This window comes from Oryzias melastigma, linkage group LG3, assembly GCF_002922805.2.
Source record: "Oryzias melastigma strain HK-1 linkage group LG3, ASM292280v2, whole genome shotgun sequence".
NCBI classification, from domain to species: Eukaryota; Metazoa; Chordata; class Actinopteri; order Beloniformes; family Adrianichthyidae; genus Oryzias; species Oryzias melastigma.
The window spans coordinates 18,603,660-18,618,090 of NC_050514.1; the positions used below are offsets into that span (position 1 = coordinate 18,603,660).

General features: G+C 38.6%; 1 protein-coding gene across 2 annotated transcripts; it reads left to right on the forward strand.

Annotated features, from left to right (window-relative positions):
• Window positions 1-687: 687 nt before the first annotated feature.
• sltm (SAFB-like, transcription modulator) lies at window positions 688-13,976 on the forward strand. Of its 2 annotated transcripts, none has more exons than XM_024295154.2 (20): window positions 688-868; window positions 2,639-2,726; window positions 2,816-2,871; window positions 5,307-5,334; window positions 6,479-7,049; window positions 7,636-7,679; window positions 7,764-7,867; window positions 7,959-8,108; window positions 8,197-8,306; window positions 8,401-8,561; window positions 8,655-8,752; window positions 8,837-8,893; window positions 8,972-9,117; window positions 9,204-9,384; window positions 9,645-9,769; window positions 10,669-10,842; window positions 12,045-12,347; window positions 12,434-12,539; window positions 12,799-12,950; window positions 13,024-13,976. In XM_024295154.2, the coding sequence occupies exons 1-20, from the start codon at window positions 734-736 to the stop codon at window positions 13,130-13,132; spliced, it is 2,898 nt and encodes a 965-aa protein (XP_024150922.1). In that variant the 5' UTR covers window positions 688-733; the 3' UTR covers window positions 13,133-13,976. The 2 variants fall into 2 exon arrangements, with proteins under 2 accessions (XP_024150922.1, XP_024150923.1); XM_024295155.2 differs by having other exon boundaries at window positions 7,767-7,867.
• Window positions 13,977-14,431: the final 455 nt, after the last annotated feature.

The following is a 14,431-nucleotide window of genomic DNA, read 5'->3' on the forward strand; positions in this document are numbered from 1 at the left end:
TAATATAAGTAGTTTTGACCACCAGTTGTAAGATTATGAAGTTTCCAATGAAAATAATTCCTTAATCTCAACTCAAAACAATATTTTTGTGCATTGGTTTAAAAAAATTAAAGGACACGAAATGGGATATTGACATAAACAAGATAGGCTATTAACTTGTTGCGTACATTGTATTAATGTTTTGTACGTAGCCCTCTGGGAAAAAGGAACTTTACATCATTATGACATTATTCTTAACTATTTATTAAATTCCCATAATTTTATTGTGATTGCTTATATATTTCATTTGTTTGTTTGTTTGGTTCCAACCATGACACCTTCTCGCTTTTGTGCTTATGGTCAATTAACTGAAACAAATAGAAGTTCAAACAAAAAATGTATTGGTGGTTTACTAAATTAACAAATACAATACAGAGTTAATCTACAATCAACCACTAAAAGTGTCATATTAATATTTATTTTTTACTTGTATTTCAAAGAAGATGAAGGAGTAGTATAAAAAACGGAAATAATGTATTAAATTTAATTTAAAGCAATAATCTATTCCAAAAGTACAAGATATATATTTTAGAGGCCTTATGTACAGTTTTTTTGTTCAGGTTAAATCTTGAACGTAAATTTCCACTTGTCACCACTAGTTGGTGCTGTGACATTTCTATTACAAAAGACACGAAGAAAAAAGTGATTAAATGAAACTGCATGCGCGCGCACGAGCCAGCGATCTCGAGGTAAAATGGCGTCGGGTGCCATTTCAACTGACTTTAAGAAGATTTCAGAATTAAGGGTAGTCGATTTAAAGTCTGAACTCAAACGGAGGAACTTGGACACTACTGGCGTTAAGAGTATTCTACTCGCTAGACTGAAACAGGTAACTGAGTAAAAGCTCTACTTTTCTCTGCTGTGAGGGTGAAAAGATGGCGAGATGCTAGCTCATACGTTGTGACGACTTTTCAGCTAGCTAGCTAGCTAGCAAGCTAACCCCGTTATTAACTAAAATGAATGAGCAATTTCGTTGATATGATCCGCATTCTCCCAATTTTAAATGGACGTTTTCTTGTAGTGACGAATTATCGTTAAACTTTACTAAACCAGCAGTCTGGGTTTTCTGGTATGGGTTTCATGCAATAGCGATCGGAGTCCGTATGCCATTTAGCACACAATGCGGTAATATCTCGGGTTGTCGATTGGGGTGTCATCTGTGGTCATTTTTGTATAAATTAAAAACTGCATTAACAGATTGAGATTTTTAATGCTCAGGATTTAACCTAGCAGTTGAAATGCAGCGGAGAACTGCGCACGCAGGCATTTCAATGCTGCAGCAGTTTTGCTTTGTTCCAATAAATATTGAACATTAACATTGCTTAGTGTAAAGTATTAGTTTTAGAGTATTACTTTTGTTTTCAAATAAAATTTTAAAAGTTGCAAATTAAATTTCACTAAACATCTTCTAAACCATACATTCAGTGTAAATTATTAGTGGTTAATACCAAATAAGTTATGTCAACAAATATGCTAAGCTTTTATAAGAACCGCTTTATTTGCGAGTTCATTAACAGTTCAGATAAAATAAGATTGTGGCATGAAATCTTAACATATGAGTATGTCAAGCAATCAAGAAAAAAAGTTTATACCCATGTTAAGTGTGTTCCGACACGTGGGATGTTTTTAAACAGTTTTTTTTTACTACAAAGCCCAAGCCAATAAAAAAATATATATATTTGACCCATTCCAATTATTTTTTGTGTTTTTAACATGTTCTTGTTGCATTTTTCTCATGATGAAAGAAATGTACAAATACAATTAATCTTAAGTTTGCAATTCTTTATTTAAATCGATGTGAATAGGAGCAGACACAATAAATGCAGTTGGAGAATGCTACAAGCTCCCTGCCCCGCTCCATTCTGATGGATTCAAATTGCAGACGAATAGATCCATGTACGTCTTTGTTTTCCTCATCTGAGCTGGGATCTAGCTCATAGCTATACAACCAGATCACCTCAATGTTGCTTGTCATTGTAGTTGCACTGGTAATGATGTGTTGGGGCTGTAAGCTAGTGGGTGAGCATGTAAACAGTTGGATAATGGGAAGTAGCACAAACAGTCCGCCCACAACTGAGGGGTGAATTTCTAATTGGATGACCTCTAAACCAATGTTTTCCAACCCTGATCCTTGGATAACAGTCTTTTTTTTTATTTTTTATTTTATCTTACTGTCCTTAAACACACCTGCCTTTAATGACTGCCATTATCAGGGTTCTGCAGAGCTCGATGATGAGGTGGATCAGGTGTGCATAAGCAGGACAATATGGAAAAGGGGCAGGACACATTTTCCAACTGACCTGCCATTGGTGCTCCTTTTAAGACAAATACACCTGATCCACGTAATCAGCAGCAGATAAAGGATTTCTGGAAAACCAGCAGGACGCCGGCCCTCGAGGCCTGAAGTTTGACACCTCTGCTCTAGACCATGCTAATCAAACACGAGGAGTGATGCAGCAACACAAACCAGTCATGTCGGGCATAATGAAAAGGGAAATAAACTATGAAACAAGGAATTATCCACCAGCCTCATTTAGCCCATCACACTTCCGCGACTTATTTGAAAGATGAGCTCACAGGGATACTATAACTATTTCAGGCAATACAAGATGAAGATGGGGACCCAGAAAACATTCAAATCCAGCTTTCAACTGACTCTACACCTAGAAGAAGTGGGAAATTCAAAGGTGAAGTCCAGTTTATCTTCATGTAGTAGTATCAGTGCCTTATTTCATATATTCCATAATGTTTTTTTTTTTTTTTTGTTACATTTTAGGCAAAAAAACAGATTCTGACGTGGACACCACTGCAGAAGAAGATTGTTATGTCAAGGTGATATAACATTTTTTTTTTCTTGTCATGGAAATGTGTGTAGATTTTAAATTTAAGAGAGTCCCGAGGATCATACTGTTTTTTTGTGCAGTTTATTCGAACAATAATTTTTAAAGCAAACCATTTAAATGTACTGATCTTTTTTCTGGTTCTGAAGTATAAAAGAATTATAAAAATAATTCAGATATTGCAGTTTCAGGATCTGATATTGTCCTCTGATTTGGAATTCTGTGCTACTTACTCATAGCCGATGGAGAAGTCCTTTCATTCCAATGCAGAAAAAATTAAATCATACTTAAGAAATGACCAAAAAAATTGTTTTCATTTTGGAGTGGTCCATCTGACTAACAACAGAGGCCAAAATATTTGTAGTTAAAGTCAAGGAGAGTGCTGCTGTTACGTTGGGGATATTGTGAGTAGGGATGTTGTTTTAAGAAAATGGATATGTACATACTAGGGCTGGGCGATAAAACCCTAACGAAATATATCACGATAGAACTTTTTCTGATCGTGATAGACTTTTATTTTGAAGGGTCAGAAGTTGACGCTTGTTGCGAGCTTTTTTTTTTCTCTTTGGCGAATAAAAGTTAGAGAGTTAGTCACCACTTTGCGAGTAAATGTTTGCATTATTTATGGTTATTAGCTCTCATTTTGGTAATTTTTTTGGACCTCTCACTTCCTTCGTCTGCCCGCAAGGTAAACAAACGCTCATGAGACACCATACCCCTACAGTCACTTCTACTAATGGAACGTTTAGTTTCGGCGCATGAAGCAGCAGGATATCTGGTGATTTTTAACGGGAGCCTGTCAGAACCAGAAGACAAACCGGCTGGACTTACAGCAGCAACAGAAAGTTCAATAAAGTGTTGATTTGGAGACAGTGATATAGCATTAGCATGATGCTAATGCTAACGAGCTGTTCCATGTGTAGCCTGTATGTAAACACGGAACAGCTTACAGTCGGACGATATTTTCACTCACCAGACTTTGAGATGTGCTGAATAAATACTATTATTTTGTAGGACATTCATTGCAAAAAAAATAAATAAATAATATAATGACTGAATTAAATCTACTGTGTATTAGTATTACACAAAAACTTAAACATGTGTCAGATGTGATAACCCTCCGCCTCTTTCCCTCATGAGAGCACTCCAGATGCGACGTATAACGGCAATAATTCAAATCAGTTTTCAGGATGTTTTTGCTATTTAAATTTAAATTTCATTTTTATCTAATAAAAGGAAAACATACAATACAACCTTGAGTTGAAAAGCCAAACATGATGGAAACAAAAAAATGAAAGAAGGAAAGAAAGAAGAAAAACTCATGATTTAATCTAAATTATAATCACCTGCAGACAGATTTAGAAAATCTCTGGTAAATCTAAATTTTTTTTGTGGTCGAATTGGAGTTTACAGTTAGATGACAACGGAGATGAGACATGTTCATACCATTTATAAGACTTCTATGCAATTTGATTTTTGTAAAAGAAATTTAGAAAAAGGTTCAAAAAGCAAAATACCCAAGGTATTTCTGTGTAAAATTCTGTTATAATTTTATGTTTCTTCTGTAAAGCCTGAAAACACAAGAATTTATTTGTAGAATTAATGCCTTGTTTTTAAATGGAACTGAAAAAGCACTCTTCTTTTTTGAGCCGCAGAGCATTTAAATTTGACAAATATAGTTATTTTATTTACATAGAGATATATATCATAATCGCACAATATGAAAAAAACGATATCAATGTATGAAACATTCCATTTTGCCCATCCCTACTACATACTTAAGAGAGAACTTGCTTTAAATGTCAGCCAAGAGACTCCCTGACCCCCCCCAATTGTTTTAGTTTACATTATTTTAGTGTGTTGTAATGAAAACAAAAGTCATATAACATAGAAAATGACTCAGTAAAGCATTGTCTTCTCAAGCTTGGAATCACGGGACATCCACTACAACCACATGATACAGGTTCTTTTTTCCTCCCAAATTAAACGTCATAAAAGCAAAGTACTGGTTTATCTCCTCACAGATTATTACATCTGAATGCAGAGCTAACATTATTGGAAAAGGTAGATCTGACTCTTTGGAAGCTGTTGGACACAGGACAAATAGCTTCGTCCTTAGTCTGGGCTATGTAAAAACTATAAATGGCTTAAAATTAAGCCCAAAGAAGATTCTTCAACTCTGCTTAATTGATTTGTGTTAAAGAAAAATAGGGAGAATTTAAAAAAAATGAAAATAGTTTGATCTCTTGGTTGTATTATCTTTTATGTTGTTTGACAACGATTGAAAATTATTTTTAAAAAAACATGTAAATAAAAATATTTATTTAGGGTCTTATTTGCAGATAGGTTATTTTATCATTTACACAAAAGAACAATGTGTGTGTATACTGGATAAAAACCTTTCTTTTGTGTTTTTCTTTTTATCAGGAAAGTGAGGAGGGTGAATCTGAGAAAGGTATGTATGCTGGCTCTTTAAAACCACATCTTATTACCGGTTGTTGTCTTTTTGCTTTGACTTTTTAACAACTGTCATGTGAGACCTACAGACTCATAGTAGACTTTATCCTTTTATCTGTGGTATTTTGTACCTCTGCAAGCCACTGGACTGGATCCCATTTGATGTGAAAGAGTACCGGTAGTAAAAACACGGTGGACGTTTCTGAAGAACCTGAATCATTGGCAAATGGCTGCCATGATTTGTGGGTACTCAACTTCTTTGGATTGCCTGGTATTTTAAGGAAATGTATGCTTGCACCGATGAATTCCCAAAGCATTCTGCACCCAGTCTCCTGCATTTAACAAGGAAATGAAGATTTACGTCTCTCAAGCTGAAGTTTTATGTTACATCAGTTAAAAGAAGCAAGAACATGGACGAACAATGGATTTCGTTTGTTTCTTTTCCCCTGGGATTGACGATATGGTTGGACAAGCCTGAATGCAGTTACCTTTGCCACCAGACGTTTACACCTCGTTCCAGGTCACATTGAGATGATGCTGGGATTTGACTTTGTCGACTCTTCTTTTAACCTTTCATCGATGCCAAAGTTTAAAGGATATTGGTTCAGCCCTGCAGCTTCAACACCAAGGTCCAGAGAAAAGGTCTTGGAGCACACACAGCTTTGTTCCACTCTCAAGTAAAGGCATTTTTCATAATATGACTGGACATCAATGAGCTCTGCAAAGAAACTGTTTGTGTGTTTTTTTTTGGTTTTGTTTTTTTAATTTGTGAAGATGATGACCGGAACACTTTTTGGATGTTTTGGGCGGATTCATTTGCAACTACTGTTTGCAAAACAGAGAAAACATGAAGATTTTTACCACCAGCGCCTAGACGTGTCTAAGGATCTGAAGCTCCTGCATGCTGTTGGAAACATCTGGAATGGCACACTCACTATAATATGGTTCTGGTGCCTATGCTATCAAGAAAAAAGGACCAACGAATCACCCTATTGTTTTGTGTCTACCTGTGGTATCTTCTCCCCCGATGACCATTATGACTGAATGTGCTTTATCTTCTACTTTTTTAGGTCAAGATACATGCAACTTGTTATTGCTAAAAGCTGTGTTTTTGCCATGTTTATCCTTGTTAAATCCCTCAGATGTAACTGATACAGATGATGGTACTCGTGAAAATTCTAAGCCTCCGCCCTGTGGGGAAAGCCTTGCTCACTCCGAAGCTGAGCCGGAGACAGAAGCCGTAGCGCCTGACGATGATTCAGAGCCTGAGCCAGAAGCCGATGCTGAACCAGGAGACGAGGACGCCGAAGCAGAGACCGAAGTGCCCGAGCTCGATGCTGAAGCAATGAGTCCCTCTAAAGATGCTGAGGATGATCACCTATTTGTTTCAATGCAAAACGAAGATGCCATCACCCTTGATGTTGATGGGGACGATCTCCTGGATACAGGTAAACATGTGAAACTTCCAGATCCAGAGGCAGAGAAGAGCATTGATGAGCCAGAGGCCTCTGCTGACACGGATCCCGATGATGACATGAAGGAGGACAAAGAGCCAGAGGGCCCTGAAGGTGGTAAGAACGATGACGAATCCGGAGATGAGACCACGAAGAAAGACAACCGAGACGCCTCGAAGAAAGCCGAAACCGGAGATAAAGATAAAGATTCTGGAAACAAAGGCCCCTCCACTACTGGGGCATCAGGTCAAGAAAAGAGGTTTGTCATTCTATGTCAGTTCTTTGATTCTACTACCAAGTCCAGCTCACTAAGATCGCTGCATTGTGGGTAGCCTCAAGATTTTTTATTTTTCTGCCATAAGAGAAGTTTTCAGTGATGTTCCTAATCCTGCAGTTTACCATTTTGAATTACTTCCCTGAAGTTTGTTAAATTGTGGGATTAACCAGGAGCTGCAAAAACAACTCTTTATTTTGACCTTCCCAGCAGCTGTAAAGCCTTTTCCCATACCTACACAAGGCGATGTAAAGCCCCTTTAGACTCCCAAGATGACCCCCGTTCCCCTCCCCTTTTTTTCGGTCAAAAGATTCACTGAAGTTGTGCAAACCTCCGAAGAATATTGATCCAGGGAAAAAAAATTGGCTGACAGCTTCACCCATCTCGCCACTGGAAAAACAAAGAAGCCTTTTGAGACATTGGTTCTGATCCATGCCTTGCATTAAGGATTTTTTTTCCCCCCTCAACAAAGCGAAACACAATTTTCTCAATAAATGTCTTTCATCTTCCATCACAGTTTTATTTACTTCTTGCTCATTTTCTGTTTGTTTTTGTAATATTTACTTTGCAGCTCTTCAAGAGATCGAGATGGAAAGGCTGCCAAAGATGAAAAGGGTAGGATGTCCTCCTGGTAGCAATGTGGAAAACTCTTTTAGCTCTCCTTGATTTAGTTTTAAAATACCCCTTCCATTTGGGCAGCAGCTGGAAGCAACAGCAGCTCCTCTCAGAACCTGTGGGTGAGCGGCCTTTCTTCAAACACCAAAGCAGCTGATCTAAAGAACCTGTTTGGCAAATATGGGAAGGTAAGAGGCTATGTTGAATTTGTCTATTGTAAACATAAATCAAATAATTACTGGAACTTCATATACATTTCCTATGCACTGTTTTGAACAGGTTTTAAGTGCTAAGGTGGTCACAAATGCTCGAAGTCCTGGTTCCAAATGTTACGGGTTGGTGACGATGTCTTCCAGCACAGAGGTGACCCGCTGTATCACCCACCTGGACTGTACAGAGCTCCATGGGCAGGAAATATACGTCGAAAGGGTAAGCATCACATATATTATCTTTGTGATTTTTTTTTTTTTTTTTTTTTTTCTTAATACATTTTGAGATTTTGTCTATTCTCATTTAGGCCAAAAACGATCCATTCAAAAAAGGACCCTCCAAGAATGAAGAAGAGGACAAAGCAAGTTCCAGCAAATTAAACGAGAAGCGTGTTTCTACTGGGACAAAAATAACTAAGTCAGTAACTTATAGAGTTTAAGAGTTATTTCTTTGTCTTTTGTTAATGGGAGTCTTAGATAAAATATTTGTTTTTGTTTTGTTTTTTAATTAGAGCTCAGACATCAAGCAAAAAAGTGGAGAAGAAGCCTGAGAAATCATTAGAGAAAGATAAGGATTTATCGAAGAAACAGGAAGCCAGAAGTGGAAGATCCGAGTCGGTTTCATCCAACTCCGATCAAGACTCTTTAAAGAAGGATGACAGGAAGCATGGGCGTAAGTTTACCTTTTATTGTGCTTCTTTTTTTATTGAAAAAGAATGTGGTCGTATTTTTATTTTCCATCATTAATTTATATACATATTTTTAGGATCAATGAGTCCAGGGAAGGTTATGATTTTAGATCGTAACAAAGGTGACCCCAATTTCAGGCCAAGACCTTTTCGTAGGGGAAGATATTTTGATCAGGTAACATTTCTGAAATATGTAGTCCAGTTTTCTTTTAGTTTGAAATGCTAACATTTGAACTAAACATGCTTTAACGTTTTTCAGCCCTTTCCAAACCCCTATTTTCAAAGGCAGCCAAGATGGTTGATTCCACCTGAAGAGGTACATTTAAAGGCTGTAAATTAATTTGACCAGGTATTGCAGCTATTCTTATTTATTTCTCTTTTTCTTCTTTTTAAGTTGGAGATGATAAGACAAAAACGGCGACAGTTTCCAAACAAAGATGAGAATGGAGAGATCTTGCCGTTTGAAAAGATCAAGGAGCAGAGAGAACAGAGGATGCGGGAACGCATGGAGCGCGTCCGTAGAGCTGTAGATCTGCGCAGGTAACCCGGATCAGTCGGGTTAAAAAGAAAAGAGTTGAATGTTTTCAGTGAACAGTCATGAATTTAGCTGTATTGTTTGTCTTCAGACGCCGGGAAGTAGCAGAACAAGAACGACGGGAGCGCGAGCGTGTTCGTCTGTTACGTGAGAGTGAAGAACATGAGAACCTTCTAAGGGAGCGGCAAAGATTGGAGATGGAGAGACAAAAACTTGAAAGAGAGCGCTTGGAGCGGGAGAGACTGGAAAGGGAAAGAATTCGCATAGAGCAGGTGGGTTTCAGTTCATCAAATGCTCCATTTGTTCATTGGGACTAATTTTTTTTTTTTAAAGCAGCTAGAATTAGGAAAAAAAAAAGTCATTTGTAAGAATAAAGCGTTTCTTTAACACTGCACACAAATGTGCTGAGGTAAATGAAATAAGATGCTTCAGATGTATAAAATATTGGAACGTATGTCAGCACAAGTTTCACCCTTTAGTTTCCTCCAAATTTAAAGTGAACTTTTAATTTATTTTTTTTTACAACTTGAAGGAGAGACGTAAAGAGGCAGATCGGATGGCTCGAGAGCGGGAGGAGCTTCGGCGGCAGCAGGAGCAACTGCGATTTGAACAAGAAAAGAGAAACAGCTTCAAAAGGGGCCGTGAAGCAGAACATGGGTATGCACTTAAAGTTGTTTTGGTTTTTTTGGGGGGAGAAATTTGCTACACGCTGTGTGTTGGTCAGAAACTTGGTTAAAGCCTCGTCTCCACTGAGCGATCCAGTACGGTATTGTGAGCGATTCCATTGTATAAAGGACCTATTAAACAGTTCAGACTCATACCTCTTGAGGGCCTCCATCTGTTGTATGTCCATAGAAAAATAGAACGGACGGTTTGGGCGGAGCTGCTGTTGCAATGTTTTTTTTTTTTGGCAGAAAGTGATGACGACATTAGAAAGCACCAGTATAGCGCTAAGCTAACAATTCCGTTTTCCTCTTTACTGCAATATTCTTCTTAGCCGCCCACATACTTCTTTCAGACATCATTAAATTAATGTTATACACAATGTACCAACAAAGACGAGCTGCTGGATGACCTCTGTTGTTGCTTTTCTAGTCGTCGCACTACAATGAGACGTTGGCGGTCTACACCACCAATGCACTTTAAAAACAAACAGCTCAGTGGAAGCGAGGCTTAACTGAGTGGAAACACTTGTTAGAATTAACTGGACCTTACCGTCCTCCTACCATACCGCACTCAGTGGAAATGAGGCTTTACTCTTCATATATTACTTTGGACTTGAGAACTGACTGACCCAAAGTCTGGTCAATAAAAACAGTTTTAGAAGCAAATTTGTGTTCTGACGGCTTTTGACGAGTCTTCAGTGGTTAGGACTGGAAATGCTCTGCATTGAGAGAAGTTGCGGCCTGATTTCATATCTTAGAGATGATGGTGAGGTAGCCGGAATTCCAGTTTTTCCTCCCCGTTTTTTATAAGAAATCTGCTTTTACTGAGTGAAGCATGTTCAACTCAAAAGGAGTAATACTTATGTTTGACATTTTTCTTCATTTTTGCAGGCGGAGGGAAGGTCCTTTCTGGAATGGGAATAAGAAGATCCAGCTGGAGTCAGAAGTCCGTTCAAACCAGGGCTCCAACTTCAACCGGCCGCAGAACCGCTTTTCAAACTTTAATCCTCGTGAGAGGGGTCGGTTTCCAGAAGCTGCTGCCCAACAGCCAAACACGTTTGACAGGTACATACCAAGAGAAAGTTAAGGGAGATTCAATAACTAATGTTTTCCATGAGTCCGTCTGTAATGTGCATTTTTGTTTGGCTAAGAATTTTCATATTGCTATAATTTTAAAAGTGGAGAAGATGCTGAAAGTTCTTTTATTTCAAGACATCTGTGCAAAAGAAGGCAAGTCTTTTCTTTACATGAAACAAATTAACCCGGTTTCTAGCATTCCTTTGAAAAAAAACAATATTGACCATTTTATGAGGGTGTAATTGGGTGCTAATGGTCAAATTCTATAACAGAACTGTACTTTTAGAGAAAAGCTGTTTTACCACTATATGCCTTTAAGTAACTGTCTTCATGTTGAGATTACAGTTGGCCTTAGCTTGGGTGAAATCATGTCCCCACAAAACTAGCTTTATGGCTAAATTTTGAACCACTAAACAATGTTAATTTGATCAGAGCCTTCTCACACCAGGAAATCTGTACGAATCTGTGATCTAGTATGATTGTTTGTCTAATTTCCTGAGCGACTGTGATACAGAGGTAGTATGGTCGACCTCTGATCGGAAGATCACAGGTTCTCATCTTGTGTCTTTGGGGGAGACACTGAACCTCACATTGCGCCTGGAGGTTAAAGATGTTGCCACATGGCATCATAGACGCCATCCGTCTGAAAGTGTGTGTCACTATAGCCCGCTTTGGGTCATAACTAAAGTGACACAAAGTCACAAATTCTACACAGTAGCTGACAGTGTGATGTTTTTTTTTTCTTCCAGAATTAATGCAAAAAAAAGTTGCATTAAGGTTTTAATATTGAGTGTTTTCCATTACATTCAGTTTTTGGGAGCCCAGTGCTGGTTTCAGTTTGGTTGAAGTTTATTTTACACACGGCACCTTTGAGCAACAGAAGCAAAAGCTTTGAGGAATTGCGCTTCAGCACACTTGCTGATTACACCAGGTCTGTTACTTTTCACACGGATCTGTGGCCTTGCTCTGCAGTCATCCCCCTGAGAACTGAAAAAGGCCACCTCTCCTGCCAAACAAATGGCATTGTGGGGTTTAATGTATTCTGCTGATAAAAGGATTTCCAGAAGTGGGAAGGTCCACTGTGCTTATAACTTTGAAATATGCTCACAATTTTGTAATTGAAATACTTTGAAAAATAATGTAGGGTTATCACTGTGATACTTTGTCTAACTTTGTTGCTCTGTTCTAAGACGCAACAGGTTTGACGGTGAACCAGAGATGAAGAAGAGTCGCCCTGCTCCTCTGAGAGAGGGCGCCACCTTTGACCGCTACCCCAAGAACTTTGACGCTGTCCGCAGGCCTGTGCCCCCCCCACGCGGTGATGTCAGAGACACTGACCGCAGGGACAGAGATGACAGACGCCCTGCACCCATGCACGATCGCCCTGTAGGACCAAGAGCCACGCTGCCCAACATGTCTCAAACACGGCCAGCACGTGTTGGGGGGCACGGGGTATGGAAGAATGAAGGACTAGCCCCTAAAGGAGATATAAGGTTAGACAGTCGTATGCTGCAGAATTGTAAAATTAGTAGTGCAAGCTTTTTTTTCCTTTTTTAAAATAAGTTTGTTGATCGTGCAGAGCACCCATCCGCGTCCATTCAGAAAGAGCGGGCCCTTCAGTCAACCGTGGAAGAAGCAACTTCAATGATCGAGATGAAGGCAGACCGATCATGATGAGTAATCAGGTCAGACATGATGCTTTCTTTGATGTCACACCTTTTTTAATCAGAGGTTGATGGTGGTGTTGATCAAACTTGCTTATTTATATGTTTGATCCTAACTGTAAAAGTGTTTGTAAAGCTGTGCCTAAACGTCTTCCTGCAAAGTAAACAGCATGGAAAGTCTTTTTTTTTTTTTACTTACATTGAAGGGGTTAAAGTTTCATTTTACTTTTTTACATTGTACTTTCTTTTGCTGCTGACTAAAACTTCCGTGTGTCCTCAGACGTTCGGATCTGGTCGCCAGGTTGTGGTGGAGCGTCACAACAGGGAGCAGGGACTGAGAAAAGAGTGGCACAGCAGTCCGAGCTCTCAAGGAGGAGGCTTCACTGACAATCGCAGGATGGCAGACAGTCGAGGAAGCGTCATGACCTCCAGGTATATGTAAATATACAATGAGAAATGACAAAACCCTGATGATCGAGTCTAAACGACCTCTTCCTTTCCTCAGTCACTCATCAGGAATTGGCCGTATTGTGCAGATCACTAACAACTCCAATCCCAGTGGTGGCGCTGTAGGCGGATTCAAGCCCTTCAAAGGAGTTCCACGGCCGTTCTGATACCAACTCGTTTGGTCCCTTTCTAAGAACTTTATTTCTAGAGGGGGTTTCAGTGGCTGGTCTGTGGCCACGGGGTTGTTAACACTATTTTATTGTGTAGACTGTGTTCATGTCATTGTAGAGTTTTCCTGACAGTTCTGTTCTGTAAAACTACCCTGTGTGCACACGTCAGTATCTAGCTCAATGTTGTACAGCCCCAGACCTTTGTAACAAGTTTTCAGGTGATTTGAGTTCACTTTGTCTGTGGATTTTCAATAGGTTAGAGTTGCACAGTTTTCCTGTGTAATGTTATGTTTTAGCGTATTACAGAATTCCAAATGAGAAAAATATATTCATTTGGTTATTATGGAGAGATTATTGTTTTCTTCTTTTTTTATTTTGGTGCTGATGTCTTATTTGAAAACCATTTGATGGCTTTGCTTTAAAAACATTGAGCTGCATAAATAAGCTGCACTGTAGCACAAAGCGGTCAGTTTCTTATGGTTCCTTTGGTTTCTGTTCAGAGCTGTTTAAAAAAAAAAAATGTGAACTTTAATTGGACAGAGGGGACCAGTAAAGTCACAACTATCCATGGTTAAATATTCTGTTAATCTTAAAGTAATTTTTAAGTTGAAAGCACAAACCTTTACACAAGTTGAAAATAGTTTAATTCCATGAAGCATCTAAAGAGGGTAAACAATGTGTTGTTGGATGACATTTGAGTCTAGAGAGCATTGTGTTAGGAGGTACTGTTCGCAGTCTGTTCTGACATTTCAGCTAATTCACCCCCCCCCTATTATTTTGAAACCTGCCAAGCTTCTTAATTCTTTCAGTTGGACCAATAAACAATGCTGTCATGCATGTATGATGGCCTCCTCTCATTCTTTACACAAACTCACCTTACTAAATTTGAGCTTGAAATTGTGTAAAGTTTGATAAATGTTGTGTAAATCATTAGCATTTATGCGAGATGTTCAAGGGAGAACTTCTGTCTAAATGGATAAGAGCCCAAATTCCTTTTATTAAAAAGCATTTTAATCTTCAGGAAATCAGTTATGGTTTGATCATTTGTTCTCTAGACCTTGTTTAAGACGTTTATAACAAGTTTAGGTATCATTACTTCAATTCCACAAGTCCCAACATTTGAGTTTTTGCAGTCCTAAAAGAAGACTAAAGAAAAGTTAAAACGGGTGTTAGGACTTACCTGCTGCGCATCTTATCCAATAATGTGGATTACTTGTTAAATTTCTCTTCCATGTGGAGTTTTTACATACCGATCAGTCAAAATGTTCCAAAAAACATTACAAATGTGCAAACTGT

Bases quoted from the DNA above. Each gene is read 5' to 3' on its own strand.
- sltm (XM_024295154.2), top strand. From the start codon at position 734: ATGGCGTCGGGTGCCATTTCAACTGACTTTAAGAAGATTTCAGAATTA. The intron at 8,562-8,654 runs GTAAGTTTACCT...ACATATTTTTAG, and splicing joins GGATGACAGGAAGCATGGGC to GATCAATGAGTCCAGGGAAG. The intron at 12,348-12,433 runs GTTAGACAGTCG...TTGATCGTGCAG, and splicing joins GCCCCTAAAGGAGATATAAG to AGCACCCATCCGCGTCCATT.